The sequence below is a fragment of the Poecilia formosa genome, unplaced genomic scaffold (assembly GCF_000485575.1).
Source record: "Poecilia formosa unplaced genomic scaffold, Poecilia_formosa-5.1.2 Scaffold296, whole genome shotgun sequence".
Taxonomy (NCBI): Eukaryota; Metazoa; Chordata; class Actinopteri; order Cyprinodontiformes; family Poeciliidae; genus Poecilia; species Poecilia formosa.
In genome coordinates, this window is record NW_006800235.1 from 466,231 (window position 1) to 480,542 (window position 14,312).

Consider the following 14,312-nt stretch of genomic DNA (forward strand, 5'->3'; position numbering starts at 1 on the left):
TACAGTGTCATCTAAATACACAAATCTTTTCCTTAAATAACCTTTTTCACTTTGACTTTACTTGAAATAATTCACTGTCCCATGTCTGACACAATGACTCTTACGCTTACAGGGACACATTCCCAGTAAGCGACTGTGGCTCTGTGGATAGAGCAGTCGCCTTGTAATCGGAAGGTTGACGGTTCGACTCCAGCTTCCTCCTGCTGTATGTTAATGTGTCCCCTGGGTACTAAATCCCAAGTTGCCAACCAATCTGAGCATTAAATAAATGTGTTAATATGTGCTTTCAGTGGTCAAAAGTGCTATTTAAGTTTATTTACCATTTTTGAAGTAAACTAAATGATTTGAGTAAGACTGACTTAACAAATTGAGTTGGGTGATTATAATATATTGAATTGGTTAAACTTAATAAATTTAGTTGGATAAACTTAATTGAATTGCTTGTTACCTACAGAAGCAATTCAATTAAGTTGGTTCAACTTTTTTCTTTTTAGAGTGAGGGTGACCCCACCTCTTGCCTGGAACGTTAGCTGGAGAGGCACCAGCAGCCGTCCCGACCCCACTGAGGGACAAGGGTGTACAGAAGATGGATGGATGGATGGATGGATGGATGGATGGATGGATGGATGGATGGATGGACAATTACAAAACTTCTTCCACACACAATACAGCATTTATGTTGTAAAATTGAACTAAAACCAAATGAATTTAGTTTGGCAATATCTCAGTAAAGCAGGCATGCATACTCTTAAATGGAGAGTTTGTTATTCAGTGTTAGGCCTGGTTTCATTTCAATATGTTCTATTTAACCTGCTTAACCTTAAATAAAGTTCAGTTCTTCTACTTTCCACTTGCTCTTCACCTTTTAATTTTAAATTTAGTGCACTTATCCTCCCCTAAGTTTTCCAGATAAATTCTAAAGTGCTAATTTGCTTGGTTTAATAAAATTTTGGTAATCTGCTGTTAGGAGTTCTTCAAGTAGCTGCACATTTTTATTCATTCTCTTAGTTTAACAGTTCCAGTTTCCTCTCTTCACATTCTCCACCCATGATACAGTGCAGCAAATGGCATATTTGGTTCCCAGAATGCAGTTCTACGATGAACTTTTTAAAATCTACTATTCTTCCTGATTGAAGCCCTACCATGGTCAATTAAGCAAAATCAGCAACAGTTAGCAACAGAGTTAGCAGTACCCAACAATTATTTAAACAGAAACCATGAGTGATAGTTCTTAGTTATATTATGTATATAGTGTATAGTATAACTTAAGCTAAATACAATACTAATCAATCTCATTTTGTTTTAAGAACTCTTTAACATGTAGACATCTCAGAAACTTAACACTTTGTAAGCAACAGAAAACTCACTGGTTTGTCATTGTGAAAAACATAAGAATAAAGAGGCTTTTTTTTCTTTTTTTTTTCTTTTTTTACCATTTCTTAATCAACTCTATTACTAATCCAAATCTGTTAGATTGTGAAGAAAACAAGATTATGTTTGCACAGCCCTGTTTTAATTCCGTCCATCTATCTATGCACCTTAAAATCCCAAAGAGAAAGCAAAAAAAAAAAAAAGATCAAGGTTATCTTAAGTGACTGTAATCAGATTCTGAACTCTTAGGAGCTGCTGAACATGCTCTTAAGGGCCAAGCCTTGGTGTCTGTCTTCTGATCAGGTCGTTTCTGCCGTTTCAGCCTCTCAGGATGCAGCCCACGACATCGACACCATGCAGAGATTTAAGGTCAGTACAAGGGGATCAATAGTGCGGGCGTAACCTTGCCTTTTGCCACGATAGCGTGGGCGGGTGACGTGAGATTAGAACCGGCCATACAGAGTTTTCCTCCTGGAACCCTGCAAAACCACCCTGAGGAGCTTCATGACTCATGCAGTGACAGTTTAGCACAGCAGAGGGAGTAAATGATTACAGGACGTGTCGGCGCTGCTCCTCTCTGCAGTGCCTGCTCCCAGGCATGAGCATATTGCTGCCTGTGCAGTCTCAGGATGATGAATTAGAGAGATTACAAACACCTTCCGTTCCTGTTTCAGGGATGAAGCCCTGGCTGCTTTAACTAGGTTTCTCTGCTAGCTGTTAATGCACAGGAGAGGTGACGCTTCGCCTAAAGGCACTTTGTAAAAATCTTTTTCCTGCTAGTCATAAAATGTATCTGAAGCACAGTATGTTCTCACAGTGGAGGTGAAAAACTCAACAGAAATGTATTGCTCTGGTGAACATTGCGTTTTTTAAATTTATTGTTGGAGATCTTTATTTTTCTGCATTTGTTTGCTTTGTTTCCAGACTACAAATTGCTGTATTATGATTTCTGTTTACCTTCACTCAAATGTTCTTGTTAAGTCGTTTAAGATTAAGGTCCACTCACCACATTAGTATGTCATTCCACATTACATTTTAATTTAAAAGTTACATCGAGTATTTTTAAGGGCTTCCTATTAACTTAGGAACTTTGCTTCAATGACTGAACCAATAATCTGATAATAAAAGTTATCATTTAATTGTTAGCGGGCGTTGCAGGACAGCCAATATGCACTTAGAATTTAAAAAACATCAAAGATAAATGTTTTTCTTAAAGGGGCAGCATTATGTTTTCCAGGCACAAGGTGCCCCTATATAGCGCAATAAAGTAACTTTTTTTGCCATCTGTTATTTTTATGTTTAAAACAGACAACAGGCCCAACAGAGAAATTGGGCCTCTTGTCCCTTTGAAGAGACAGAGGCCCAATTTCCTGCTCTTTCTGAAATTTCACCTTGAGGAAGTCATCGCAGCATGGCTCCTCTATTAATCCTTTAACAACGTTTTTACCAGCCTTGCCCTGAGAAGTATCTACTATAATGAGCTCAGCAGATGCACGGTTCCACTAGGTGTCTGCTAATTGCTGCTGGCTAGTCTGAAGGAGTGGGGAAGTTGTGGTGGAGAGCAGCTCTGTAAGTGGCACTCTGTCTTGCGCAGGTGAATGGTTACCATTGAGATTAAAGGATTTCTCAAACATGCATGAAAAAAATCAAGGCAACACTCGAGGCCTGTTTTTGATGAGGGGATGACATAATATGATGTAAAGCTCAAAAAAGTCGACCTTATGTAATACTAACCCTTTACATAGACAGGGATGCTAACAAAAATATTAGCGTTTACAGAGAGGGACAGAATTCTAACTTAATCAGTGCTAATTTTTCCTGTTTACATACAAACTAGCTGCAGTACAGATACCTTTCACAGGAAGTTAGAATAAGTTGTTTTAAACAAAAAAGTTGCTTTGGTTTACCAACCATTTAGGTCAGACATTGGAAAGGCCTGCAACATCATGTTTTTAGCAAATAATAACCAACCTTTGTTTATACAGCACAGAATACACCAAATCTATAAATCCCAGAATGCACTGGGACAGCCATTGCTAATGAAGTGCATCAACCCTTCTGGTTCATTGGTCTCTTGTCTGTTAATATATGAAGTCAAACTTGAAGCATGTACTGAACAGGACTAATCTGACTGAAAAAAAAGGTCAGAGTATCTTTTGCTGCTTGTTTAATGTTTAATTAACAGACATTTGCAGACCTTTCAGCAGGGAAAAATGAAGCTTGAACTTTTTAGTTAATCCCGTCAACGCTGACTTGGAAAGATCTGATCAAACTTTAAAGTGGTGACACACTGAAGGTGATGCATGACTGTGTGTTAGCTGCTTCAGTATCACTGAATGCACCAGCTCCACTCGCCGTGTTTAACAGAGCATGTAAGTGTGAGCGACTCTTATGTGTGAGGAAAATTATCGAAAAAGCCCAAAGGAGTCGTCTCACTGATGCGCGAACTCACTCAGTCGTGAGAATTTACACAACCAGACACTGATATCAAACACGTATGAACTTACCCTAGATGGCGGCTACATCAGACTTTTTTTTTTATCAGAGTCTTCAGAGTCACAATGTTTTCTATTGATCTATTCTCCTATAATTTAGACTTAGTTGTCCGAAAAGTCGTCTTCAGGCAGGTCTGCATGTCATGCCCCAGCTTGGTCCGGCCTGCTCCTATTGTAATAATTGCACCACAAGTGGAAAAGCGAGTCACTGTAGTGTCTGGCCCACCATCAGTCCAACATGAGAGGGGGGAAAAGCTGCCCAAAGGACATTTGTTGTTATTATTTTCCAGTATGTGATTCCAATCATGTTGAAGAACGAGTGGTCACCGACTGAAACATTAAAAGCAATGATTCCTGAAGCTGTTGGCAAGCTACGGCTGGAAAGCAAAATAAACAAAAGATGCAGCTGGTCTGGGTTTGTTTCCCATCAACAATTCTCTCTCTCTGCTTTTTTAAACTCCTTTGTGGATTTGTTGTGATGTGCTCTGAAATGTAACTGCTGTGAAACAACTGGAAAGTAAATGTGTCCACATCATCATTTGAAAAGTGTTGCCTGTGATATTGTAATTTTTAAAATGTATTTCAACAGCTCGAATTGACACAGTGTTGATTTATAAAATCATAATCAAAAACACAAAGATCCCGGAGCAAGTTATTTGTCATAAATCCGTTTTTATTATCTGAGGATATCAAAAGGATGGTGCACAATCTCTGTTGCACACTCTTATCTAGCACTTTAATTCTCAACTAGATTTAACTAACAACTTTGGAATTGCTTTAGAAAAGAAAAAACAACCCCAAAAGAATCATATTTTATTATAATGTATTTCTGTGCTTTTAGGGGGGGGGAAGAAGAGAACTCTGGGAACTCTTGTACAAATACCAAGGTTTGCTGTAATTCATCAAGTTGTGTCTAATGGGCTGACAACGCTGTTTGCCTCTGCTCTGCTGCAGCTTTTTAAACAAACTTTTTTATGGTTTTATTTAAATTTTAAGTCATATTATTTATTACAAGCAGCATTGTTTTGCTATAGATGGACAGTGGCTCCTCCTTCAGTCCACAAACATGACTGTTTGGTTAATTGGTCTCTAAATTCTTCTTAGATATGAGTGTGTGCATTGTTTGTTTCATCAATGAATTTAAGACTGTAAAATACATATTTGGTACATACATACTATGCATGCAGCGTTTTGGGGAAATTGTAGTCATCCATTTTAAGGAGGGCTTTGGATTCAACATGTTGGAATGACACACAACTTTATGAAATGTGTGATGTGAGAGCCAAACAAACCATCATCCTCTTATTACTTCCTGTCATCTTGTTCTTGGTTTTTCCCAGTAGTTACATCCGGGATGTTGATCACATGCCTCATGCGATGCAAAAAAAAGTGTTTCCATTGAAGTTTTGCAAAATACATCTTTTTGATATTGTTAAAAAAAACATGTCACGCTAGTGCAAAAAGTTTTTGTCAAAAAACCTGAGTTGTTTTCAAAATTGTAAATAATGTTTTAAAACTCAATTTCTATGTAGTCGTTATCTGTATTTTTTGTGATTATTCTCAACAAATACAGGACTTTTGAAAAACAAAACAAAAAAAAACAACGGCTGAGTTTACTATCCTGATAAATCTTTGTTCCTGTCCATTGTGCAGTCATGGGCGGCACAAACAGCCCTGAGGCCACACTTTGGTTTAGATCAAAGCGTATTCATGTGGTAGGATGGTCCAGACAAAGTCCAAACTCATTTATTTTCATTTATTTATTTCAAACATAATAGCAGTATAAAATAACAGAAAATGAACAAGGAATGCAAAAGACATATTTTTGTACCACAATAATCTTAACATGCTCAGGTCGCCAGTCTGTCGCAGGGCCCATGTTTAAATTTTTTATTAAATAAAAAAAAGGAAAATCTTGACATAGGTTAAATAATTTTCCATTTTAACTGTAGACTCGCCAAACACACATATGTCTAAATATATGCATCCATCCATACCCACACACACACACTCATATGCGTGTGTGGATATGGATGGATGTATGCCTCACATTAGTGCTAACTCTAACCCATATTTCTGTATCTTCTGAAAATGACCTCCTTATATTTCCTTTTAAATTGTATTAAATTTTGACTTTAACGCTTCATTTATGTTGTTCCATAATTTCACACCATGAACTGAAATACAAAAGCTATTTCTAGTTGTGCTTATACTATGAATCCTTGAGTGTGAATAACCCCTTTGACTTAAGTCCAAATGAGAATCTGTGACAAGACTAAAAACATTGTTGATGTTCTCAAGCCAGTCCTACTTAGTTTATCTGTTTTGCAATGAATGAGCAAATATTATAATCTGTAGACATGCAAAGCTGGTGGCTTTCAGTTTTGTTTTTTGCCAACCCCCCTGAAAACTAAAGCGTTTGTATTGCACCTCACATATGTGCACTACTTTGTGTCGTCCAATCATAAAAAATCCCAATAAAATAAATATAAAACTTAAACAAGCCCAGCATATGATTGGGCTATTTTCAGCCGCAGAATAACTGACTGTTTATATGGTGTTACAGTGTGACGTGTGATCACCATACCAACCCTGGGTTTAATGATCACAAGGCAGTTAGTTCCTCGGTTGTATTACTTGTTAGGAGGAAGAGTTCACCGTTAGTCTGGACTTTAATGGGATCTGCTGTCAGTAACGCAAGCGTTATGCGGTGCTCAACATATCCCCTAACATGCGGAAAAGGATGTTAGACGATGCTAGAAGTCTAAGATCACATTAGTGTGATGCCAAGATGCAACACAGGAGAGGACTTTGCCCTCTGAGGTGAGCTAAATTTAAGTGAGAGTAGACAGATAACTGCAAAATGAATTGGAGCCATCTGTCTCCTTTCCTGCCAACCCATGACTCTTTCCTTTTCATCTTTATCCCCCCCCTTTCTCCCCTGTCTACTCTCCTCTTTCTTTCCAGTCCTCTCTCTGTCACATTCAGCTCATCTCATGTCATCAATACGGCAAACTGAGCATCCCTCTTTGTCTCTGACTGGAGAGAAAAGAGCCTTCAAAGCAAGTCAATGCTTAGGGGTCATTTATTCAAGAATTTTTTATCTCTCTTTACCCACCTTTCCTGTGTCTCTTCCTAAACGATTTCCAGGTGTCCCATGTGCTAAATGTGGCCTATGGAGTCACCAACCTGTTTCCAGATCAGGTGGTCTATAAGACGCTTCAGATCCTGGACCTTCCAGAGACTGACCTCTCGTCACATCTGGAGGAATGCGGCTCCTTTATAGACCAGGCCAAAGAGCAGGTACACTTTAAAAATACACAACATCTCACTGACGTTGAGTAACACTTGAGGCTTCCACATACTTTGGTGCATTCTTTAAGCCACTCAGTTTCTGCATGCACTGTTGACAGGCGGTTGAGATTTCAAAGTCGAGAGTAGCGATTGCTGAGCCTGGTAAAACCCCCCTTTATTACGCTTTGCTTTGTACATAGAGTCTGAACTCTTGGCTGTTGAGAAACAAATGCTTGCTGTAGGCGTGGACTTTGGTGAAGTGTCCAATCGCTAACTTTTTTCCTGTGATATATGTGAAACGCCAGTTCAACACTCACCGCAAATTGCCAACACTGCAAACAGCCATCCTCCACTGTGAAGAGACAAGAGGCAAACCGAACGATGTGGCTGTTAATGTTAATTCAGTATTTGGAAGCACGGTCAACTCGGACTGAGCAACTTCGTTCACTTCCTTTGCTGCCATTGCTAAAACAGACAGACTATCATTCTAAAACAGTTTTCGCTGATTGAGCCAGGAGAAATTCTGCCAAAGACAATCCAAGTGAATGGGACAAAGGCCAGGCTGAGCTGTGAATCAAGATTTTAATCAAGTGGAATTGCACAAGATAGCGCTAGCCAGACTAGCAATTGCCTGCATTTATTGCGACAAATTACCGTAAATTCCGGACTACAGAGCGTACCTGATTATAAGCCGTACGAACTAATTTTAGAAAGAAAATCAATTTTGTACTTGTATAGGCTGCACCGGATTTTAAGCCGCAGGTATCTGACTTTCTATGAGATGTTATTTGTAAAGGCTACAACAGCAAGATAAAGTCCAAGGGGATCACAGGTCAGAAAAAAGCATTAATTAAAAAAATATATATAAAGAAAGTGGGGGTAGTTATCTGAGCTTAACCTTTATCACCATAACATGTACTCTTGCTGCGTAGTTCGGAGTATTTCGGTTCAATTAACACAAAAATATGCGACCTACATTTTCAGACAGATTATCAGGAGAGCAGGAGTTTAAGTTAGCTAATCAACCACCGTGAGTGTTCCTGCGCAATGATTAAGATTCAAAAATATAAATCTGAAACGGACAGAATGTTCTGTTTGGTGTTTTGACGTACTTTTTTGCCTGGGGAATGTTTTTGTGTTGTTTTTGTTTTTTTTTGTTTGTTTTAATCTTTGTTTGAGTAAATGTACAGAAGTTAGAAAGTTTTTCCTTGAAGTCGGGAGGGAGCTGCTGGCACAGCGTCGTGCGTGCGCGGACGGACAGGCCTTTTTGTCTCATAAATATAAAACACCACGATGGTCCACCTCTGAAATCTTCGATTTTCATATCAGTGGCTATCGCTTTAGCCTTCAGCCTGATCTGCACAGTGGCCTCTTACTCGCTGTGTGTTCACCCAGTCTTCAACAGAGTTTTCAAGTTCTGGCCACCTGCTGTGGTTACCTCTGAAAGCTTTTGTAGTCTTTTTGCATCGAGTCAGTTCTTCACGCTGTTGTCTCCACCGTCTCACCATTGACTCATTTATGCCAAAATGATGTGCAGCAGCTCAATTTCCTACTTCAAGCGCCAGATGAATTGCCTTTAACTTAAAACCGGCATTGTACAATTGACTGATTTACAAGACCGTAACTAACTGTGAAAGTGAGCATGATGTATCGCACAAGTTCATCGAACCTCTGTGAACAACTCTTCAATTTTATTCTCAACAATTTCTACTGTTTTTAGCGCCATGGAAAAAAACAAAAAAACAAAACATGTACTAGCCGCTCCATATTATAGGCCACAGTGGACAAAGTGTGGAAAAAAAGTAGCAGCTTATAGTCTGGAATTTACGGTACTTCATTTCCCACAATCTGAATGGATGTTAGCAAGTTTGATGTATGACTTGTAATGACTTAACCAACTTGTTCACATGTGATTTTAATTACATTTTTATTTAATTTAAACACAGCAATTGCAAGATTGTATTTGTTTGACATTAGGGGATTACCAACAAAGCTTTGCTCACATTTGTAATGGAAACAAAGATATTGTATATACCACGGATATTTTCTGTTAATTCAACACTTGCCAGTGGACATATTTCTTCTTATGGTGCAAAGTGTATCAACAGCTTGAAGAATCCTAATGTATCTCAGAAAAGAAGTACTCACAAACACACTCATCTGCGTTTCAGAAAGAAAAACAACTGTGTGAATCGTTTCAAACAGATCTGCATCCACTTTCTCTCAGGGGGTTGTCACAACCTGAAAACGCCTTCTTTCATATCTGTCGGCCAATTTAACACACACAGTTGTTCTGCATTCACACACTTATCTGCAACTCAGCTCAGCACAAAGGAGAGCAGCATGGCGGTCCGATTAGTTATTAAAAGACCCCGACTTTTTCTGCACCATTCGGCCTTATCATATATATCATGTTTGTGTTTCCTGGAACAGACTTGTGGTTTGACTGTCTGTGTGTGTGTGTGTGTGTGTGTGTGTGTGTGTGTGCGTGCGTGCGTGCGTGCGTGCGTGTGTGTGCATGTGTGTGTGTCAGGAGATTGACCGTAAGCAGAACATAATGTGATGTGAGCTCTGATATGAAAACACTCAACTGGAGCACAATGAAATAACAGGAAAACAAGAAACTCTGACAAAACCAAATTAAGTCTGTGTGTTTGCTGTGATGGACTATGTTGTCGAGGCAATTTTCCATTTGCAGAAACTTTTATTTATTTCTAAAGAAGCAAAACAAGGCCTGACATGTAGCCAGATTGACTCCAGAAGCCTTTACAGATGTCAGGAGAAACCAGATGAGACTTCTTGATGGATAAAAAAACTTAGAAAATGACTAAAACAATGCTGGGTTTTTTCTCCCTGTGATGCTTCATTAGATTAAATCATATTTTAGCCAGAGGAGCTGATTGATTGGTTTATTTTTTTTTTAAAGCAAAAACAGAGGCAGCAGTGACAGCACTTCAGTCCCAGAGAGGCAGTTTAAATCTCCCGTCCCTCAATGGGTATTGATTGACACGGAAATCAAAAGTGTGCTCAGAGTTTCAGTTCCGCTCCATTTCCATCTGAAAAAAAAAACAACAACTTTATTGGCCGAACAAAAGAGACAAACGTGTCATAGTGGCGAGTTTCAGAGGTCAGGACTGGCGCACGTTGTCTAACGACGTGCCACAATTTTTTAAAATCTGTTCCCTTGTCAGGCACACTAGGCAGAAAAATAATTACATCAACATTAATATTAATCATTTTGCAATTGTTGACTTTGACGCATGGCTTTTTTCCATCTCTACTTGCTTTCAGAGATTTTTTTTTATTTAGGAAAACCAGAAATAACAGGTTTCCAGAGGAACAAAGAGAAGCCAAATGACGCTTCCAGCTGTGATTCCTCCAAATGTGTCGCCACGGGAAACATGACAAGCATTTATCAGAACGAGATAATTGTTTTTAAATAACACAAAATGTATTTACTCGCTTAACATTTATTGTATCTGGCTAGGTGAGATAGCAGGTTTTGGTTTTCTGTCACAGCCTCAGTAAACGCAAGTTTTTTGTTTTTGTCTCTCTTTTTAATAAATCATGACGGGTAAATATGTTTGTCTCTCATGAATTTCTGGTTCACACTGTCTAATTATCTTTTTACTAGCAATGCAGTAATTTCACCAAATACAAATTTTCTAAACCTAAGATGCTAAAGATAACATTGTTATCTTAAAAACAATGAATGCTCTTTAAACAACTCATTGTTAAAGTTTTATTACATATCTGATGTTAAGACTGAAACACTACACCGGAAACTGGATTATTATGGGAATAATAAAGAATTTTAATTATTTTTATTCTGATTTAACGTCTTGTCCAAAGAAAATAAGTTGTAATAATTGTTGCCATTTTTCCTAAATCAATAAATTAAGTCATGTTTATTTGTATAGCACATTTCAGCAACAAGACAGTTCAAAATGTTTTACACCTTAAAAACACAAAAATAAAAAGTTATAAAAACATCATACAGTCAGCAATTGAAAAAACAAATCATGTTGTCAAGTGCCATCATCAAAATCATCAATACACATCAACTATGTTGGTCAATGATCCAGTTCTGTTTCTGTTACGCCCGAATATCTGACCCACAGACAAAAGCCGCACACAAAGACAACAATCCGGGTTCATTTCTGCTTCTGAAACAATCTGATGGGGCGTTAGAAAAGACTGGTGTATTCAAGTTAAACTAAAATATCGATTCTATAGAGAACATCTAATGCTGGGAATTCTGAGCATTGGCTCAATTTGCTCAAACATTGGTTTTAAAATGTGTTTAGGTTTTACGTCTTTGCCGCTACTGGTTTCTAGCATACTGCATATCATATTAGTCCACTCAGCCACTGTATGTATTTTGGATAATTCTTATTATTATATTATATTTATTTATTTAAGGAAAGGCCAGACAACTAAGGTAAGCTTAGCCTGTATTGGTGACTTAAATCACTTAATGCAGGTGATTTAAGTCAGAATTTTATAACAGAATTTTTATACAATATAAATTGATGGAATTTGATATGTAAGGAACCTTATAGAATTGTTTTAAATTCATGTTCTACTGGTTACACTGCCTTTTCCCTCTTGTCAGTCACATAATTTAAACAGAATCTCTGGACCATTTGAATAGAAAAATTAGCGTCTGTATTGAAAATTGTTTCTGAATCAAAAATTGTTTCAGAATTGAATTGTGACCCTAAAAATTGGAATTGAATTGAATAAATTGACATAGAAAAATTCACATCTCTATTGGTAAACAGTGCTTCATAGCAGCAGCATTACCAAGGTTTGAATTTGTTTTTTTAAGACTTTCTCCTCTTTAGAGAACCAGTTCAACGTTTATGAAAATAGTCAACAAGTCATTTGTGTTTGCTGTGAGTTTCCACTATATATTATATACGTTGTTGAAATGACAGTAAATCTGACATGAGTGACTTTAAATTATTCTTAGTAATAAGTGTGCATGTTGGGATTCTTTCAACTGGCAATATTCAACACTTTTGCCTCAGTGGTCACCACCTGGTGATCTTTGTATAATAATATATGGGGTAATTTGAATGTTATAATAGGGCTTCTATAAAGTTTCTATCAGTAATTGGTCCCATACCTGTAATAGTCATATATTTTATTTAAGTAAGTTTGCAGAAAAACCATAAAAATCTAGAACCGGAGAAAAGCTAACAGTAGTCAGACTGGGAAAGAAAAATATCTTTCCTGTTAATTAGTTTCCCCTACTGGTAAGTACAGCGTGAGCGCAATGGGGTAAAAATAGACCCATAAAAATGTTTTGTGTTGTTCTTTCCTGGAAAAGTACCTAAAAACAGGCTTTATTAGGGGCCCAATTTGACTGAACATTAGCTTTACTCTGCAAAAAAATGTATCTTTCCCAGCAAACTCAGTTGGATGAAACGTCTGCATAGCAGTAATGTAACTTTAAAGCTTTGGGTGCAAAATCTTTTGAAAATACAGAATCCATGTCAACAGTGTGTGAAAAGTAATAAAAAGTAAAAAGTAATACCTACGGAAAAGTAATACTAAACAAAAATAATAAAATAATATAAAACCAGCGTGATGCATCTCTACGAAGCGAGCGCAAAATTTCCTCACCGGGCTGAACCTGCATGATGAGGATAGCGCTGGTTCGTTAATCACGAAGGCACCGGCCAACCAGGACCACATACATAAACTTTACAGCAGGGGTGTCCAGAGTCGGTCCTGGAGGGCCGGCATCCTGCGTGTTTTAGTTCTCTCCCTGGTTTAAAGCACCTGGATCAAATGATGGCTCGTTAGAAGCCTAAGAAGAACATTGACTTGCTGGGAAGGTTGTTACTACAACCAGGGAGAGAACTGAAACATGCAGGATGCCGGCCCTCCAGGACCAACTTTGGACACCCCTGATTTACAGGGAAGACAGAGCCAGGCGCTGGGGGGTCTAGTAAAGCATGGTGGCCGCCAGGCTTATAATACACTGGAGTAAACCCTGATATTATTTTAGTGAGTTAAAAGTAAGACCAGCTTACTTCATTTTGTGATTAAATATCTCAGTAAATGTCTTCACACTTAAAAAATATATATATGTTAAAACACTAAAGTCTGATGAGAGTTGATTTATGCTAACTGATTGATAATTCTATGTGTTTTCCTCATTTTTGTGTTTTTCCTATAGGGCGGAGTGGTGATGGTCCACTGTAACGCAGGTGTGTCACGCTCCTCCTCCATTGTGATCGGCTACCTGATGTTAAGGGAGGGGCTTTCATTTGATGATGCGTACAACCAGGTGAAGCTGGCTAGACCTTCAGTTCGACCAAATCCTGGTTTCTATCAGCAGTTACAGAACTACAAGCCATAAAGGACGACAAGACAGCTCCATCTGTTCTGACCTTTACTAAAATAACAGTCATGTCTTCTAAGGAGAGGGATTTAATGGCATGTTAACAATATAAACACTATGGTACTGCAATGTTTTCTCCATAAGCTTTGAACTGAAGCAGAACCATGAAAAGCTATTTACTGTATGTCTTGCTAATCTAACCGTTTTGCACATTAAATCATTTGTGAAATAAACATTGCAACTTGCTTCTGCTATTTTAGTGAGATTGTGAGGATGTGGGTTTTCTGTACATGTTTGGTTCATTTTAGTCCTCGTGTTCGTGTCACACCCAAACATTTGGAGGTGAAAAAAAAAATCAAAAACCAAGCTTATAAATGATAGCTTTAATATCTTTATTTCCAAGGACATAAGAGCAGGACACGTTTTGTGGTTTTTGTTCATTTTAGTCCAGAAAGTACCACACAGTTATAAGCCAGTTCTGCTCAGGCAGTACTGTTTGGGGTGTTGCGTGAGTTCAGCTCACTCTGTCAGTCTAGTTTGCTGCTAAACAACATCAGACTTATTATTCCACTGTTTCAGATCTCGTTGTCTTGCCTCATTACAACAGGCGATGTGCTAGATTTTCAGTCCCACCAACTTAACGCACTCATCCTCATTTCCACTCACCGGCTTTGTGGTTTGAGTCAGCCGCAGAGTGCTGCTGCTCAGCAGAAGAAGAGGTGGAGGTTGGTTATGAGCCAGACACTTGGAAGAGCAGATAAGTTCAGCCAAATTGGTTCCTATTCCTCCTGGCCCTA

General features: G+C 38.2%; 1 protein-coding gene across 2 annotated transcripts in view; it reads left to right on the top strand.

The window, feature by feature from the left end:
* LOC103151897 (dual specificity protein phosphatase 19-like) overlaps positions 1-13,774 on the top strand; it is a 20,628-nt gene extending 6,854 nt beyond the window's left edge. For both annotated transcript variants that reach the window (XM_007572167.2, XM_007572166.2), the window contains 3 exons: positions 1,694-1,740; positions 7,017-7,169; positions 13,351-13,774. In XM_007572167.2, the coding sequence (XP_007572229.1) occupies positions 1,694-1,740; positions 7,017-7,169; positions 13,351-13,533 (383 nt within the window). In that variant the 3' untranslated portion in view covers positions 13,534-13,774. The remainder of the gene's footprint in view (positions 1-1,693; positions 1,741-7,016; positions 7,170-13,350) is intronic.
* The last annotated feature ends 538 nt before the right edge of the window (positions 13,775-14,312 follow it).